The sequence below is a fragment of the Babylonia areolata genome, chromosome 6 (assembly GCF_041734735.1).
Source record: "Babylonia areolata isolate BAREFJ2019XMU chromosome 6, ASM4173473v1, whole genome shotgun sequence".
Classification (NCBI taxonomy): domain Eukaryota; kingdom Metazoa; phylum Mollusca; class Gastropoda; order Neogastropoda; family Buccinidae; genus Babylonia; species Babylonia areolata.
In genome coordinates, this window is record NC_134881.1 from 26,242,029 (window position 1) to 26,261,142 (window position 19,114).

The 19,114-nt window shown below is 45.8% G+C and overlaps 1 protein-coding gene across 1 annotated transcript; it reads right to left on the reverse strand.

The window, feature by feature from the left end:
• Positions 1-207: 207 nt before the first annotated feature.
• LOC143283479 (opsin-5-like) lies at positions 208-19,114 on the reverse strand. The gene is made up of 6 exons (XM_076589720.1): positions 18,949-19,114; positions 7,724-8,017; positions 4,323-4,558; positions 2,066-2,182; positions 764-1,005; positions 208-304 (listed from the first exon to the last, which is right to left on the reverse strand). Exons 1-6 carry the CDS (start codon positions 19,112-19,114, stop codon positions 208-210), a joined length of 1,152 nt encoding a protein of 383 aa, XP_076445835.1.

Sequence of the window (19,114 nt, forward strand, 5' to 3'; positions counted from 1 at the left end):
CCCCAATTACCACCATCAAAATATTGCAAGCGGAAGGCTCTTGTACTGAAGAGGTGAATGTTGACAAAGAATACCACAATTCTGACGACGGAAGCTAAAGGTTGGGTCATTCAGACACCCACTGGACATCCGAGGGGTCCGTGAAGAGGAGAAGAGAGGACTGGCCGTACTGTGTGAGTTAACTGCTGCAGCAGCAGTGTGGTGTCGTCAGAACATGGTGGTATCAGCCTGGTGGAAGGTGACACAGTTCTCGCCAATGAAGACCCCGTCCTTTGTCTTGTTTATCTTGAACGTCTGCTCATGTCTGCTTTAAGAAAGGAATAAACAAACAAAAGATAATCATAATAAGGCGAATAGTTTTGCTTTTAGGACATGTTTAATTTGGCTGGTTATCACCATAACGCCTTATAAAAAATAAAATAAAAAATTAAAAAAAAGAAGAAGAAAAAGAAGACTGATGATTGTGGTCCTAAACGTCCCAGCTTACTGAATAAATTCTTGAAATGGTACGTACACGCGGGCGCACGCACACACACACACACACACACACACACACACACACACACACACACACACACATGCACACGCACACCGTCGCACACGCACACGTACACACATACACACGCGCGCGCACACACACACACACACATACACATGTATGCATGCATGCACACACACATGAATGCACTTGTGTGGACACACACACACACACACACACACACACACACACACACACACACACACACACACACACACTCCAGACCTGCTGGTAATGCCCCAAGGTTTGACCTTGGAGCTGCGCAAGAAGGTGGCACGGAAGGTGTCGCGGAAGATGGGGTTGGTGAGGTAGAAGATAAGTGGGTTCAGCATGCAGGAGGCCTTGCAGACCATGGTGGGCAGAGTGTTGACCCACACGGGGATGTTGGAGTCATAGATGGCCCACACGCACACGAAGGCGTAGGGCGACCATACGACCACAAAGATCAACACCATCGCCAGGGATACCTGACACGACATCAACAACAAAAATAACTAACCATCTAACTAACTAACAGTAACACTAACTAACGAACAAATTCAGTGTGATAACTAGAATTGTGCAATCAACAGCCATCTACCTGAACATCTAGTCATCAGCCGCATCCACACGTAATATGCGGCTTCTGTTCAAACGTGTGTGTGTGCGTGCGCGCGTGCGCGCCCGCGCGCATGTGTGTGTGTGTGTGTGTGTGTGCAGTGCGTGCATGTGTGAGTATGCACACGTTTTTATATTGCTATGCACTTGTATGTATCCTAATTTCTACTGTAGCTGTGTTTGTATATGATTTTCGATTTATGTTCGTACCTTGTTATGTACTATTCCCCCCCAGTATTCCTTGTGACCCCGGTACACTTTGTAATAAAGACATATTCTATTCTATATTCTATTCTAAGTAAATAAACAGGTAAATTAACAGATGAATGAATAGATAAATAAAAGGGGGGAGGGGGATGAGGGAGGGAGGGGTGACAAGTGCTAGATTTTCAGGAATGATGACTTTGCAAACGTCTACAGCGTTGCGAGCGCTTGTGCGTTCGTTGCGGGCGTGCACACACGCGCGCGCGCGCGCGCACACACACACACACACACACACACACAGACAATTGCACACACATACACGCGTCACGGTGTGTGTGTGTGTGTGTGTGTGTGTGTGTGTGTGTGTGTGTGTGGTCAGCAGTATTATGTGAAACACGATCGACACATCTTAAGAATATTCGACTGGGGGGGGGGGGGGGGGGGCTGAGGGGGGAGGGGGTATAAGGGGGTGGGGGTCATTTCTGACATGTTCACAATGTCAGTGACTACATTTATTCTCGGCATCCGGTGTGTGCAATGAGTTCGGAGATGACATGAGTAAATTTGAAAATTTTACTGTCGGTCCAATATTGCGTTTGGGATTTTGGATGAGGCGTGGGGGAGAGGGTATGTGTGCAGAGGATGGTGTGGTGGTTGGAAAAAAAAAGGAAAGAAAAACAGAAAAAAAAGAAAAGAAGAAGTAAGAAAGAAAGAAGAAGAACATACCCACGTGACTTTGTTCTCTGCCAACGTGTTGTTCGCGGTCTCCGCTTCTGCCAATGACAGGGCGTTGGACTGAGCTTGCCTCATGGTACGCATCAGCTGATTGGAGCGAATCACCACCTGTTGACGCTCAGAAATTAAACAAAATAGATCAATTAATAAATGAATAAATAAATAAATAAATAGATAACCACCGTTGAGTTGTTGTGCGATCATTCAGAATGTAACATACACATCTTCCGTCTATTTATTTGTGTTAAAAGAAAAGATCGTTTGTTTGATATGTCGCTCCTCTCTCTCTCTCTCTCTCTCTCTCTCTCTCTCTCTCTCTCTCTCTCTCTCTCTCTCTCCCTCACCTTCCTCTCTCACACACACTACCACACGCACATACACATACTCTTACTCGCGCACATACACAAATATAATATACATACACGCAAACATACATACACAACACACTAACTCACACTCAAATACACATACACAGACACACACAGACACAGACACACACAGACACACAGACACACACACACACACACACACACACAGACCCCCCCTCCACACACACACACACACACACACACACACACACACACACACACTTGTACATTACCCTCTTTCTACAGGTTTGATCAAGCTATTGAAAAAGGAAAGGCAGTTGTTCTGATCTAGCCTTTTTCTGAAATACAGTCTGACGGAAGCGAAGGTCACAGGTGGGGCACTGACTTACTTAATCAAAGCAACAGGTGGAAGGGTACGGTGTATTGAAAATAAAATGCCCCCCCCCCCCCCCACCCCTCACCTTCACTGGAAGTTATTGTCTTTCACTGAAGGGGGTCAGTTCTAGCTGGTCTGAATTTACCCCCAGGGTCATTTCAAGCTGACTTAGAATTATCCCACCCTCCCCCTATCCATTTGCGGGTGGGGGGCGGGGGATAGGGGGGCGGAGGGCGGATGCGGGGAAAGAGGGGTGTGAAATCGAACAAAGAGAGGGGCGGGAGAGTTTGTTCTGACTAAATCACGTTTACCCAAGGGTTCATTCCAGAGTAGTCTAAACAGACCCCGAGTGGGGCTAATCTGGACTAGCCTGATTTTACATCAGGGGTTAAAAAAAAATATTAAAAAAAACACTAGCGGGAGCACAAACAAGCTGATACACCGTATTAACAATGACCGACGCCATCGGTGAACCTCCGTCAGAGCGAAACGAAAAATATGCTATCAGGGGGGAATACCAATGAGTAAAAAAAAAATTAATAATAATAATAATAAAGTTTAAAAGGTTCGTTGGTATGTGCACATAGTAAGATCCTGTGAGGCGGACACCATGGACTAACAACACTGTAAAATGGACAGGAAATCCATTTGCAGACACACAGGCTTTTGCTACACAACCGACAGACCTTGAGGAATCTGGTCAACAGTTCTTCTGTGCCTCTGTCTGTGTCTCTATCTCCCTGTGTGTCTCTTTCCTCTGTCTCTCTCTCTCTCTCTCTCTCTCTCTCTCTCTCTCTCTCTGTCTGTGTCTCTGTCTATTTGTGTGTGTGTCTCTCTCTGTTTCTTCTCTGTTTGTTGCACTGTCCCACTGTCTGTCTGTCTCTCTCTCCCTCTCCTCTATTTTCCACTATCACACACACACTACACATGTACACACCTGTGTGCGTGTACACACACTACACACTCACAAACAAACAAACAAACACATATATGCACACACACATTCACACAATCACCCACCCCCTTGCACGCACTCATGTACACACTTATCCCTTGTCCCCGCTCCTCCCACCCCCCACGCACCCCCACCCCCACAAACACACACAACCCCACGCCCCCTCCAAACACATACACTCACAACCCAACGCAACACCCCCCTCCACCCCCCCCCCCCCACACACACATGAAACACACACACACAGAGCTCCACCCCAACCCCATCCCCACGCACACACACACACACTCATACACACATCGACCCCCCCACCACACACACCCCACCCCACATACACACTCACACACACACACACACCAAACACACACTCACACACGAACATCGACTCCCCAAGACCACACACCCACAGTACCCCACTCCACTCCTAACCCCCGCCACCCCCACACACATGCAACGACTACCCCCCCTCCTCCACCCCCCCCCCCACACACACACACACACACACCGACTCATTCACACACCTAACCAACTACACCCACCCACCTACTCACCTACCCTCCCACTACATCCACCCCCACGACCACCCACCTTATAATAACAGAAACTCATGATGGCCACGGGAAGGACGTAGGCGATGACGATGAGAAGGTAGACATAGAAGACGCTGAGGGGCGAGGTGTCATCCCAGTCGATGGTGCAGGACGTGCCGAACGGCTCGAAGGTGTAGCGGCTCATGCCCACCAGGGGAGGGGCGGTGGTCAGGACGGCCGCCACCCAGGTGCCCGCGATCACCCTCATCGTCACCGAGTAGTTCAGAGTGTGCACTGTGATGGTATATATGTATGTATGTATGTATGTATATATATATATATATATATATATATATATATAGAGAGAGAGAGAGAGAGAGAGAGAGAGAGAGAGAGAGAGAGAGATTCCTATTCATATCATCAATATATATATATATATATATATATATATATAGAGAGAGAGAGAGAGAGAGAGAGAGAGAGAGATTCCTATTCATATCATCAATATATATATATGTGTGTGTGTGTGTGTGTGTGTGTGTGTGTGTGTGTGTGTGTGTGTGTGTGTGTGTGTGTGTGTGTGTGTGTGTGTGTGTGTGTGTGTGTGTGTAAATATTCGTTCGTTCTTTAATTTAACGTCTTTTCACTGTAAGTGATATTAGATATATAACATGTTAGAAGAGGAACGTGTAAGGCTGTCCAAACAGAGATAAGGAAAACGCACAACACAATACACAACACACTGACACCCAAGCACGTGCAGAACAAACCCTACAAACTCTTCGTGGCCTGATCCAGTTCTACTTGGTGTGTTGATGTGTTCGCTGCTGTGCCTCGCCTTGCCAGCTGGACAGCTTGCCAGTGACAATTTCGATATTGACAGTAATGATTTGTGTCATATGATTGTACATTTAAAACAAAACGTTGCCATGGTCTCCATGTCTGTAACATCGCGGCGCGCTTACTCATGTTTGTCTGGTCGCATTGCTGAATGGGCTGAATAGCAATAAAATTCGTTCGTTCGTTCGTTCGTTCTCTTTCTCTCTCTCTCTCTCTCTCTCTCTCTCTCTGAATATATATATATATGCCTACATGCCTGCTACAACTCCCCTAGACTACATGTGACCACTGGAAAAAAAATCGTTTCGTTTATTTATTTATAGTCTGTTCATCTAAGATGATGATATTAGACTGAAAATAAATGATAATATTTTATCATTTGGATTATTATCATTTCTATCATAATGATGGTTGTTATTATTAATTATAAATCGACATTTCTGTATATTCGAATGAAAAGGGGGGGGTTGAGGTGGAGGGGAGGAGGGTGGGGTGGGGGCAAGGGGGAGGGGACTAAGAAAGGAAGAGGCAGACAGACAGAGAGACAGACAGACAGACAGACAGACAGAGAGAGAGAGAGAGAGAGAAGAATGTGGAAAAGATAGAGTACAAAATCTAAAATGGAGAGGGTGAGTGTCAGTGATTGGAGAAAGAAAAAACATAATATTGGAAGGGTGTGTGTGAGAGACGGGACGGGGGAAGCGGGATTAGGACCAAAAAAAAAATTATCAATAATCAAATATTGTATGCACTACTTCTGTAGATGAAAAGAGGTTCATTTCATGTGGGGACCTACAATAAACAACCAACTGAAAAAAACCCCAATAAAAACAACAAAAACAATAACAAGGTTGGTTCACTAAAACAGCGAAAATCGATGGAGAATTGTGACTTGATCGGTGAACCAAAGCTTCGTTCTCATGCTTCCGGAATCCGTAAGCGGTTCAGTTTAGAATGTCAACTGTACCAAGCAAGAATGAACGAAATTAGAATAGTGTGTTGGTACGATAATACTCGTACCTGATCCACAGGGGAAGAAGTTATCATGGTACGAGTTATCTCGTACCTGGAGTAGAATTATATATATATATATATATATATATATATATAGATAGATAGATAGATAGATAGATAGATAGATATGACAGATTGGTGTTTCTTTTTCTTTTTCTTCTCTCTCTCTCTCTCTCTCTCTCTCTTCTCTTCTCTCTTCTGTGTGTGTGTGTGTGTGTGTGTGTGTGTGTGTGTGTGTGTGTGTGTGTGTGTGTACACGTGTATCGTTATCGTGAATTTGAGTTAAGCATGTGTGTGAATTGTGAATGACTGGTGTGCAAGCGCATTTTACTAGTTCGTCTCTGCACAAGATTCACCGCTGTATGAATACAAATAGCCAATGGCGCAGGGGCGCAGACAAGATAAGGAGAAAGATAGGTAGACAAGGTCAGAAAAACATGAGGACAGATAAAGTACAGCCAGGACAGAGGCAGAAGGGGTCGCAGACAGACAAGGGCAGGCAGACACACAGACACGTAGACAGACAGGAGTGCAGACAGACATGGACAGACGGAGGGAGACAGACAGACACACAGACAGGGGCACTAACAAACGCAGGCAGACAAACAGGGGTGGACAGATAAGGGCACAGACACAGAGAGGCAGGTAGACAGACAGACAGACAGACAGGTTGAAAGGGGCACAAACAGGCAGAGAAACAGAGACAGACCCACATATGGAGACAGACAGACAGAGACAGACAGAAAGACAGAAAGTGGCACAAACAGACAGAGAAACAGACAGAGACAGACAGATGGGAGACAGGGAGACAGACAGGGTCACAGATAGACAGACTGAGAAACAGACAGAGACAGACAGACGAAAGGAGGCAGACAGACAGACAGACAGACAGGCAAGGGCACAGTCAGACAGACAAGGACAGACAGGAGACAAACAGACAAAACAGATATCAGCAGACAGGGCCACAAACAGACAGACAGACAGGGCCACACACAGACAGACAGACAGGGCCACAAAGAGACGGACAGACTAGGGCAAGGTTGCATGAAGGCGATCTTCGCAACGCTAAGTTTGCTTAGAGTTAATGAAGAATGTTCCTAAGTATATGGAATTTACCGTGGAGCTGGGAACATTCTTTAACGATAAGCAAAACTTTAATGCTGCTATGTTCCCCCATGCTACCCACCCTATCCCGTACACAATACAGAGAAACACACGCTTCCCCCTATACCTCGACCACCCCGCAGCAAAAACGAATAAATGAATAGATGAATGAATGAATAAATAAACAAATAAATAAACAAATAAATAAATAAATGAATGATGGATAAATTAATTAATTAATTAACTTATTTATTTACTTATTAATTTATTTATCTATCAATTAATCTATTTATTTATTCATCTATTTATCTATTCATTTATTCGTTTGTTGCTGCGGGGTAGTCGAGGTAGGGGGAAGCGTGTATATTTATTTATTTACTTATTTATCTATTCATTTATTTATCTGTTAATTGATCAATGAATGAATGAATTTATTTATTTATTTATTTATACTATTACTTTTTTTCTTCTTCTTTTTTTTTAAAAGTCCAAACCACTGACTGTAGTGAGGCCGACAGACGGCCACCCAGCGGTAGACGCTGACCACGGTCAAGGTGTACATATCGGCCATGGCGAACATGAAGGTGGAGAACCCTTGCACCTTGCAGCCCACCATGCCCCACAGGTAGCGGCGGGCGAAGCAGGAGGAGGTGGTGAGCGGGTAGCCGAAGATGGAGATGCCCAGGTCGGACAGGGCCAGGTTGATGAGCAGCATGTTGTGAGGCTTCACCCGCAGCTTCTTGTTGCGGGCGAACATCACCAGGGTGGTCGTGTTGCCCGCTGTGGCCATCAGCCCTGCCAGAGAAGAACAAGTCAGGCAAAGAAAAATCAGAAAAGAGAGAGAAAAAATAGGCCGTTTCGAACAATACTGACAGATCAGGACAGACAAATTGGCCATTTGCTCATTTATGTTTTTTCAGGCTTTTCACACCCTCCTCTAGAGTATGGACCGTCAAGAAAGAGACCAGACACCCATAGTCTCTTATCCTGTGCCTCAATTAGTCCCCTATCCTGTGCCTACTTAGTCTATCCTGTGTCTACATAGTCCTCTATGCTGTGCCTCCATAGTCCCCTATCCTGTGCCTGCTTAGTCCTCTATACTGTGTCTCCATAGTCTCCTACCCTATGTCTCCAAAGTCCCCTATCCTGTGTCTCTTTAGTCCCCTATCCTGTGTCTACATAGTCCTCTATGCTGTGCCTCCATAGTCCCCTATCCTGTGCCTCCATAGTCCCTTATGCTGTGCCTCCATAGTCCCCTATCCTGTGTCTCTTTAGTCCCCTATCCTGTGTCTATATAGTCCTCTATGCTGTGTCTCCATAGTCCTCTATGCTGTGCCTCCATAGTCCCCTATCCTGTGTCTATATAATCCTCTATGCTGTGCCTCCATAGTCCCCTATACTGTGTCTCCATAGTCCTCTATGCTGTGTCTACATAGTCCTCTATGCTGTGTCTATTTAGTCCCCTATCCTGTGTCTCCATAGTCCTCTATGCTGTGCCTCCATAGTCCCCTATCCTGTGTCTCTTTAGTCCCCTATCCTGTGTCTCCATTGTCCTCTATGCTGTGCCTCCATAGTCCCCTATCCTGTGTCTCTTTAGTCCCCTATCCTGTGTCTCCATAGTCCTCTATGCTGTGTCTCCATAGTCCTCTATGCTGTGCCTCCATAGTCCCCTATCCTGTGTCTCTTTAGTCCTCTATCCTGTGCCTCCATAGTCCCCTATCCTGTGCCTCTTTAGTCCCCTATCCTGTGTCTACATAGTCCTCAATGCTGTGCCTCCATAGTCCCCTATCCTGAGCCTCTTTAGTCCTCTATGCTGTGCCTCCATAGTCCTATATGCTGTGCCTCCATAGTCCCCTATCCTGTGTCTCTTTAGTCCCCTATCTTGTGCCTCCATAGTCCCCTATCCTGTGCCTGCTTAGTCCTCTATACTGTGTCTCCATAGTCTCCTACCCTATGTCTCCAAAGTCCCCTATCCTGTGTCTCTTTAGTCCCCTACCCTGTGTCTACATAGTCCTCTATGCTGTGCTTCCATAGTCCCCTATCCTGTGCCTCCATAGTCCTTTATGCTGTGCCTCCATAGTCCCCTATCCTGTGTCTCTTTAGTCCCCTATCCTGTGTCTATGTAGTCCTCTATGCTGTGCCTCCATAGTCCCCTATCTTGTGTCTCTTTAGTCCCCTATCCTGTGTCCCCATAGTCCTCTATACTGTGTCTCTTTAGTCCCCTATCCTGTGTCTCCATAGTCCTCTATGCTGTGTCTCCATAGTCCCCTATCCTGTGCCCTCCAAAGTCTCCAGTTCTGTGTCCCTTTAGTCCCCCACCCTGTATTTGTATTTCTTTTTATCACAATAGATTTTTCTGTGTGAAATTCGGGCTACTCTCCCCAGGGAGAGCGCGTGGCTACACTACAGCGCAACCCATTTTTTGTGTATTTTTTCCTACGTGCAGTTTTATTTGTTTTTCCTATCGAAGCGGATTTTTTTTTACAAATATGTCAGGAACAACTCTTTTGTTGCCGTGGGTTCTTTTACGTGCGCTAAATGCATGCTGCACACGGAACCTCGGTTTATCGTCTCATCCGAATGACTAGCGCCCAGACCACCACTCAAGGTCTAGTGGATGGGGAGAAAATATCGGCGGCTGAGCCGCGATTCGAACCAGTGCGCTCAGATTCTCTCGCTTCCTAGGTGGACGCGTTACCTCTAGGTCATCACTCTTGTGCCTCCATAGTCCCCTATCCTATGTCTCCAAATTCCCCTATCCTATGTCTCCATAGACCCCTATCCTGTGTTTCCATAGTCCCCTGTCCTGTGCCCCCATATTCCTTTACCCTGTGTCTCCATAGTCCCCTATTCTGTGTCTCCATAGACCCCTATCCAGTGTCTCCATAGTTCCCTATCCTGTGTCTCCATAGTCCCCTATCCTGTCTCCATAGTACCCTATCCTGTGTCTCCATAGTCCCCTATCCTGTCTCCATAGTCCCCTATCCTGTGTCTCTTTAGTCCCCTATCCTGTGTCTACATAGTCCTCAATGCTGTGCCTCCATATTCCCCTATCCTGAGCCTCTTTAGTCCCCTATCCTGTGTCTACATAGTCCTCAATGCTGTGCCTCCATAGTCCCCTATCCTGTGCCTCTTTAGTCCCCTATCCTGTGCCTCCATAGTCCCCTATCCTGTGTCTCTTTAGTCCCCTATCCTGTGCCTCCATAGTCCCCTATCCTGTGCCTCCATAGTCCCCTATCCTGTGTCTCCATAGTCCCCTATCGTGTGTCTCTTTTGTCCCCTATCGTGTGTCTCTTTAGTCCTCAATGCTGTGCCTCCATAGTCCCCTATCCTGTGTCTACATAGTCCCCTATCGTGTGTCTCTTTTGTCCCCTATCCTGAGCCTCTTTAGTCCTCTATGCTGTGCCTCCATAGTCCTATATGCTGTGCCTCCATAGTCCCCTATCCTGTGTCTCTTTAGTCCCCTATCTTGTGCCTCCATAGTCCCCTATCCTGTGCCTGCTTAGTCCTCAATGCTGTGCCTCCATAGTCCCCTATCCTGTGTCTACATAGTCCTCTATGCTGTGCCTCCATAGTCCCCTATCCTGTGTCTCTTTAGTCCCCTATCCTGTGTTTATATAGTCCTCTATGCTGTGTCTACATAGTCCCCTATCCTGTGTCTCTTTAGTCCCCTATCCTGTGTTTATATAGTCCTCTATGCTGTGTCTACATAGTCCCCTATCCTGTGTCTCCATGGTCCCCCTATCCTGTGTCTCTTTAGTCCCCTTATCCTGTGTCTCCATAGTCCTCTATGCTGTGCCTCCATAGTCCCCTATCCTGTGCCCTCCAAAGTCTCCAGTTCTGTGTCCCTTTAGTCCCCCATCCTGTATTTGTATTTGTATTTCTTTTTATGACAATAGATTTCTCTGTGTGAAATTCGGGCTACTCTCCCCAGGGAGAGCGCGTGGCTACACTACAGCGCAACCCATTTGTGTGTGTGTGTGTGTATTATTTCCTGCGTGCAGTTTTATTGCCAGGAACAACTCTTTTGTTGCCGTGGGTTCTTTTACGTGCGCTAAATGCATGCTGCACACGGAACCTCGGTTTATCGTCTCATCCGAATGACTAGCGCCCAGACCACCACTCAAGGTCAGTGGATGGGGAGAAAATTTCGGCGGCTGAGCCGCGATTCGAACCAGTGCGCTCAGATTCTCTCACTTCCTAGGTGGACGCGTTACCTCTAGGTCATCACTCTTGTGCCTCCATAGTCCCCTATCCTATGTCTCCAAATTCCCCTATCCTATGTCTCCAAATTCCCCTATCCTATGTCTCCATAGTCCCCTACACTGTGCCTCCATCATGTGCCTCCATAGTCCCCTGTCCTGTGCCCCCATATTCCTTTATCCTGTGTCTCCATAGTCCCCTATCCTGTGTCTCCATAGTCCCCTATCCTGTGTCTCCATAGTCCCCTATCCTGTGTTTCCATAGTCCCCTATCCAGTGTCTCCATAGTCCCCTATTCTGTGTCTCCATAGTCCCCTATCCTGTGTCTCAACAGTCCCCAATCCTGTCTCTATAGTCCCCTATCCTGTGTCTCAACAGTCCCCAATCCTGTCTCCATAGATATCTTTCAGTCTCATGGAGGAAGGTGGCAGAATGGTTAAGACGCTTATCTGCACAAAAGTGCGTTCGTGACGGTCTGGGTTCGAACCGCGTCTCGTACTTTCTCCCAAGTTTGACTGGAAAATCAAACTAAGCGATGAGGCGACGAACCGAGGTCCCGTGTGTTGCACGGACTTGTCACACCGAGAAAAAACAACAAAAACAACAACAAAACATGGCAACATAAAGTTTTGTCCTCGGGCAAATTCTGTGCAGAGAAATCCACTCTAAATGGTACACAAATATTATGCATGATCTCAAACGCGTTGTGTTATGCTGCTAATCAGGCATCCGCCTAGAAGGTGTGATGTATATCGTGTACATGAATTTGAACGAACGGAGTGACGCCTCCTTGAAAAACTAAAGCTGAAGCTTGAAACTTAGTCAGCGGATGGTAAAGAAATCCTGTGGAATCCTGTACAAATCTGCACAACACTGCACCAGTGCACAAGGGAAGACTCAGCACCTCGTCATTCGTGATCAAGCTGGAAGCGGCAGGAGTCGCTCGACCAAAGAGACTTCTGTCGTACAAAATCAGGCACCGCACAATCAAGCCGTATTAGAAATCGCCTCTGTGTGTGTGTGTGTGTGTGTGTGTGTGCCCGCGTGTGCGGACAGGTTGGGTTCACTCAGGTTCGCTGATGAAACGTTGGCCCATTTTCTTTTATATATTTCATTTCAGCCATTAGCCTTCTATGTATATGTTCTTTTAATGCAGCTATTCATTTGTTTGACTTGTTTATTTGATTATTTCGTTTCAGGCTGGTTTTTTGTTGTTGTTGTTGTTGTTGTTTTGTTGTTGTTTTATGTTGTTTTTTTGTTTTTCTTTTCTTTTCTTAATCTTTATTTTATTTTGGATAAATACCTACGGCTGTGTTCTCGAGGGCACAGCAGCGCATTGGATTAATTCCATGCGAAGGTCAGGCACTTACTCATATTCTATTTTCTCCCCTTTTAAGCCGACGCTGTGTAGCGCATATGGATCAATCCCCACGCTCTGACACCTCCTTGAAACTGAAAATGTAAACCATGACAAAGAGAGAGACAGACAGACAGACATAGAGAGACACACACACACAGAGAACATTGAACACTGAAACGTTTAATGTCATTAGCTGTTGAGCTCTGGTGACATAGGAGGTATGAATCAGATAATTAAAAAAAAAAAAACCGGTACAGAAAAGAAAAGAAAAAACATACTTGGAGTAAAAATAAACTAATAAGAGATAACCGACACTTGGGCAATTTCGAGAGAAAGAGAGATTGAGAGATAAAGAGACAGACAGAGAGAGACAGACACAGAGTGAGAGACTGAAAGACAGATAGACAGACAGACAGACACACAGAGAGCAGGACGTGAGTGCTAGGAAGCAACAAATGAAGTGAAACAGAAATGGGGACCATCACCGGCGACGTAATGTTTAGTATTACTTTTTCTCACAACTGATATCTCTGTGCTAAATACGGGCTGCTCTCGCCAAGAGTGCAACACCACACATTATGTTGTCTCTTCTCCCCTCAACTACCGTGCCTCTCTCTCTCTCTCTCTCTGTCTCTCTCTCTGTCTCTCTGTCTCTGTCTCTGTCTCTCTCTCTCTCTCTCTCTCTCTCTCTCTCTCTATATATATATATATATATATATATATATATCTGTGAATATTTTGATTTCATTTCTCTTTGCCCTGAGGGCTGGACGTTAAAAAAAAAAAAAAAAAGCATACGTATGCCAATTCCATTTCCCTCATTAATCAAAAAAAAATTTCGTTCATTCGTTCGTTCGTTCGTCGTTCGTTCTTTCTCTCTCTCTCTCTCTCTCTCTCTCTCTCTCTCTCTCTCTCTCTCTCTCTCTGTCTGAACCCACCAAACCTCTTTGCTTCCGTCTACAAAAAAAAAAAAAAAAAAAAAAAAAAAAAACCGTCTCAAACGGATCAAGCCACTGAGCAAGCCGCTGAGCAAGCTACTCATCGCATTTACAAAATCCGATTTTTTTTTTGACAAAAGAGAACAATAACTCGATGATTGGTTGCTGGCGGCAAAGGCTAAGTACACGATACGTCAATTGTATACTTAACTTTTATCTGGTAGTAGTAGTAGTAGAAGAAGAAGAAGAAGAAGAAGAAGAAACGACAGTAGCAACAGTAACGGTAGCAGCACCAACAGCAGTAGAAGTAGTAGTCGTAGTAGTAGTAGTAGTAGTAGTAGTTGAAACGGTAGCAGCAGTAGCAGTTTACTAGCAGTGATACTGGTAATGGGGGTAGTAGTAGCAGTAGTAGTAGCAGCAGCAGCAGCAGCAGCAGTAGCAGCAGTAGTAGTAGTAGCGTTTGCGATGCTGATGATGCATGTGGTGGTGGCGGTAGCAGTAGTTGTAGTAGCAGTAGCAGTAGTAGTAGTAGCAGTAGTAGTAGTGCTGGTGATGCGGGTGGTGGTGGTGGTGGTAGCAGTGGTAGTAGTTGTGGTGGTGAGGGTGGTGGTGGTAGGAGTGGTATAAGTAGCGGTGGTGAGGGTGGTGGTTAGCAGTGGTGGTTGTAGTAGTGGTGGTGACGGTGGTGGTGGTAGTGCTGGTGGTTAATAAGAGTGTACCCACACACAAAAAAATGACGAACCACATGGCTGTGAATGTCAATGAGGCTTTAACCTATCAGATCACGATATGCGATCCGTCCCAATGCTCTTACGGTCTTAATTTCCACGGGGTACGTTCATCAGCAGCTGGGAAGCTTCCATGGACACGTGTTGTTTGACAGAGCTTGACCACAGTCGATGTTGCCTACGGCTAAGACCACACACTCACAGGAGCTGTGAGCCGCGCTGGTCGTGACGCGGTGGTGAGACAGATGACTTCAAGTACTAGTAGTACAGGTGACCATACCACGAGCGATTACCGACTGTTTTTCCTTCTTTGTTTCTTTGTCTCTCTCTTTCTTTCTTTCTATCGTTCTTTCTTTCTTTTTTTGTTGGCTATTTAGAAGTGATGAAATAAACAAACCGAATTCAAGAGTGATCGTTTGGGTCAGTTACAGTTTCAGTTTCAAGAAGGTGTCAGTGTATGCGGATTGCACTGATCCATATACGCTACACCACATCTCTTTAAGGAAAAAGTCATAAAAGTAGACGTATACTTTCCAAAAGAATCAAGACGTCTCCCACTTGTGGTAGAAAAAGACAAAACGAGAAACCATTTACATGTTTTGCTCTCGTTCAAGAGTGACCTCTTCTCTGGAAATGTACACGATCCTTTCTGTCATCAAAAAGAGTTGCATACCGTAGAAATAATGAAGATTCTGAATGTTGGGTGGTCATATCAACAACGGCGATAGCTAGCTGTTAGCTGTTGGCTAGCTGCACTGCTGGCTGCAAGGTCGGTCACAGCTGAGGTGGCCACACTAACAACGGCGATAGCTAGCTGTTAGCTGTTGGCTAGCTGCACTGCTGGCTGCAAGGTCGGTCACAGCTGAAGTGGCACACTAACAACGGTGATAGCTAGCTGTTAGCTGTTGGCTAGCTGCACTGCTGGCTGCAAGGTCGGTCACAGCTGAGGTGGCCACACTAACAACGGCGATAGCTAGCTGTTAGCTGTTGGCTAGCTGCACTGCTGGCTGCAAGGTCGGTCACAGCTGAGGTGGCACACTAACAACGGTGATAGCTAGCTGTTAGGTGTTGGCTAGCTGCACTGCTGGCTGCAAGGTCGGTCACAGCTGAGGTGGCCACACTAACAACGGTGATAGCTAGCTGTTAGCTGTTGGCTAGCTGCACTGCTGGCTGCAAGGTCGGTCACAGCTGAGGTGGCCACACTAACAACGGTGATAGCTAGCTGTTAGCTGTTGGCTAGCTGCACTGCTGGCTGCAAGGTCGGTCACAGCTGAGGTGGCCACACTAACAACGGCGATAGCTAGCTGTTAGCTGTTGGCTAGCTGCACTGCTGGCTGCAAGGTCGGTCACAGCTGAGGTGGCCACACTAACAACGGCGATAGCTAGCTGTTAGCTGTTGGCTAGCTGCACTGCTGGCTGCAAGGTCGGTCACAGCTGAGGTGGCCACACTAACAACGGTGATAGCTAGCTGTTAGCTGTTGGCTAGCTGCACTGCTGGCTGCAAGGTCGGTCACAGCTGAGGTGGCCACACTAACAACGGTGATAGCTAGCTGTTAGCTAGCTGCGCTACTAGCTGCAAACTCCGTGACTGCTGAGGTGGCTACATTAAAGGCATGCCGCTAGCTACCGTTCACACTGTTGTTAGTTTCAGTGCAACTGGTCTGGTTCAGAATATCGGCAAGCAGGTATCCTCTGCTTTGTGAGCTGTCAGAACCATTCGCCATTTTTATGGCAAGCAATTCGCTTCGATGAAAGAGAGTGTGTCGTATTTATTCATTCTGAATGACTGAGAACTGCATGCGTATGATTGTGATTAGTGTATGTTAGGTTCTCATCAACAGCAGTCACCATTTGTTCACATCAACTTAGCATATAAGCATTGTGTGTCTTTAATGTATTCACATTCATTGACTGTGATTGTCGTGCATTCTTTGTTAGGTATACGCCACACGTGAGTTCCTCTTGTTTAGATTATTTTGTATTCTGTATCATGTATTCTGGGTACATTTCTAGAGTGGTGCTCATTCTTGAACGTGAGCAACACATTCCAAGGTTTTGTGTTTTTTCTTCAGAAGAGGGAGATATCGTTGTTCTTCTTCCACTAGTTTGTTTTTTTACCTTGTTTATGTGTTCCCAAATGTAGAAAGTCATTTTTCGTGTCAGATTTAAGAATGGTCGGTTTTGTTGTTTTTACTGTTGTTTTTTTCTCTGCGTGTAGGCAACAAAAATTCTCCGTTTATTTATATTTTTGAGGTATTCTAGATAAACAGCAGTAAAGACTTCTGGTTGCTTCCTCATCAGGTGCCACACAGGGCAAAAAGAGAGGGTTAGGTTAAGTAAGAAAGATTAGCGATCAGCCACTGACAATCAGTTATGCTTTTGTTAGTATTCTGTCTAAATCATCTGCCTTCCACGTGTCTCTGATTTCATGAAAATTTCAATGTATTTACTTATATGTTAGTTTAACCCTTTCACCGCCAAGCTCGCATTTATACACAGGCGTGGTTGAGGACCCATGTCGCTGAAAGGTGACCATTCATTGATCTGTTATCCATGAACCTACTGCTCTTAATGTTCAGTGGTAGGATAGGCCATATTTTCTATACACCGCAGGGGGAATCCCCAGCTATTCTTAGCCACTATCTTTTCTGCGTTTATACAACAAGGGAATTTTGTACTCTAAATTGACTGGCGGTGAAAGGGTTAGCTGAAACTTGGCCCAGGCTCGCGCCCTGGAGAGGTCACTAGACTTGACTGAACCAGGCTCATTTCCAGTGTCTCCCGAGAAAGACAGACGCCAACAACAACAACAATAGTTTAACTCACTCAGTACGGCCAGTCCTCTCTTCTCCTCTACACAGACCCCTCGGATGTCCAGTGGGTGTCTGAATGACCCAACCTTTAGCTTCCGTCGTCAGAACTGTGGTATTCTTTGTCAACATTCACCTCTTCAGTATAAGAGCGTTCCGCTTGCAATATTTTGATGATGGTAATTGGGATGAAACGCTGTTAACGTCGTCTCTTTCGCCGTTCGTATGGAGAGAGTTAACTGATTTTCGTCTTATTTTCATTTCAGGCTCATGTTTTTACATACCTATGGAATGCCTTGATCAGTGCATTGGGTTCATGCGAAGGGCAAACATCTGCTTCTGTGGGGGGGGTGGGGGGGGGGGTTCTAAGCAGATGCGGAGTAGCATCAATGGATCAGTCCGCACTCTTGAAACATCCTTGAAACCGAAACTGAAACTGACGGTGTCCAGTAACCAAAGTGGTCAGAAACAGGAAGGAGCGAGGACAGTGATGTGTTCATCTGTATGACCACGTGGGAAAATGCAGAACGCATGAAGAGCCATCCATTGTAGGCAGCCATTTCCCCGTGTCATTTTCACCTCTGCGAGCAGCTTCGACTTGCAGAAAAACATGACAGTGAAGTAAATGGTTTAGTGTTGTCTCCCACGCGTTGGGGTCATGCTTTTTTTTTTTTTCTTTTTTTTTTTTTTTGCTTTTTTTTTGTAATATGTAATAGTCAGGAACACTATTCTATTCTAGCTACTGCCAGGCAGTTCAGACAGAAAAACAGAAAAGAAAGCTGTGTGTGTGTGTGTGTGTGTGTGTGTGTGCGCGTGTGTGTGTGTGTGTGTGTGCGTGCGTGTGTGTGTGTGTGTGTGTGTGTGTGTGTGTGTGTGTGTGTGTGTGTGTGTGTGTTGGAATGTGATAAAAATGAAAGATAAATAGGAGGCAAACGATTCCAATGGAATCAGAAAAAAGAGATCAACGTTCAGCGAAATTATGCACACCCACAGATGCGTGGTTGACGTGAAAAGATTGCACAGGCAAACTGACCCATGATTAGAAAAGACAGCACAGACAAACTGACCTATGACGACGAGAAAAGACAGCACAGACAGACAAACTGACCTATGATGAGAAAAGACAGCACAGACAGACAAACTGACCTATGATGAGAAAAGACAGCACAGACAGACAAACTGACCTACGATGAGAAAAGACAGCACAGACAGACAAACTCACCTACGATGAGAAAAGACAGCACAGACAGACAAACTCACCTACGATGAGAAAAGACAACACAGACAGACAAACTGACCTATGATGAGAAAAGACAACACAGACAAACTGACCTATGACGACAAGAAAAGACAGCACAGACAGACAAACTCACCTACGATGAGAAAAGACAGCACAGACAGACAAACTGACCTATGATGAGAAAAGACAACACAGACAAACTGACCTATGACGACAAGAAAAGACAGCACAGACAGACAAACTGACCTATGGCGAAGAGAAAAGACAGCACAGACAGACAAACTGACCTATGACGACAAGAAAAGACAGCACAGACAGACAAACTGACCTATGGCGAAGAGAAAAGACAGCACAGACAGACAAACTGACCTATGATGAGAAAAGACAGTACAGACAGACAAACTGACCTATGGCGAAGAGAAAAGACAGCACAGACAGCCAAACTGACCTATGATGACCAGGTACATAGCACAGCCGATGTACCCCCCAGGGGACAGGGGCCGGATACCGTGCTCTATAATCAGCTTCTCCCACTGAGTCAAGGCTGGACCCATCGTGGTCCCTGCTGTCAGGTTGATGCTGCTGCTGCTGCTGTTGTTGTTGCTGTTGCTCAT

Coding starts and splice junctions, on each gene's coding strand:
- LOC143283479 (XM_076589720.1), bottom strand. CDS start 19,114: ATGAGCAACAGCAACAACAACAGCAGCAGCAGCAGCATCAACCTGACA. Junction 8,018..18,948: donor TATGTACCTGGTCATCATAG/GTCAGTTTGGCT, acceptor CTTCTCTGGCAG/GGCTGATGGCCACAGCGGGC. Junction 1,006..2,065: donor CAGAGAACAAAGTCACGTGG/GTATGTTCTTCT, acceptor ATGTCGTGTCAG/GTATCCCTGGCGATGGTGTT.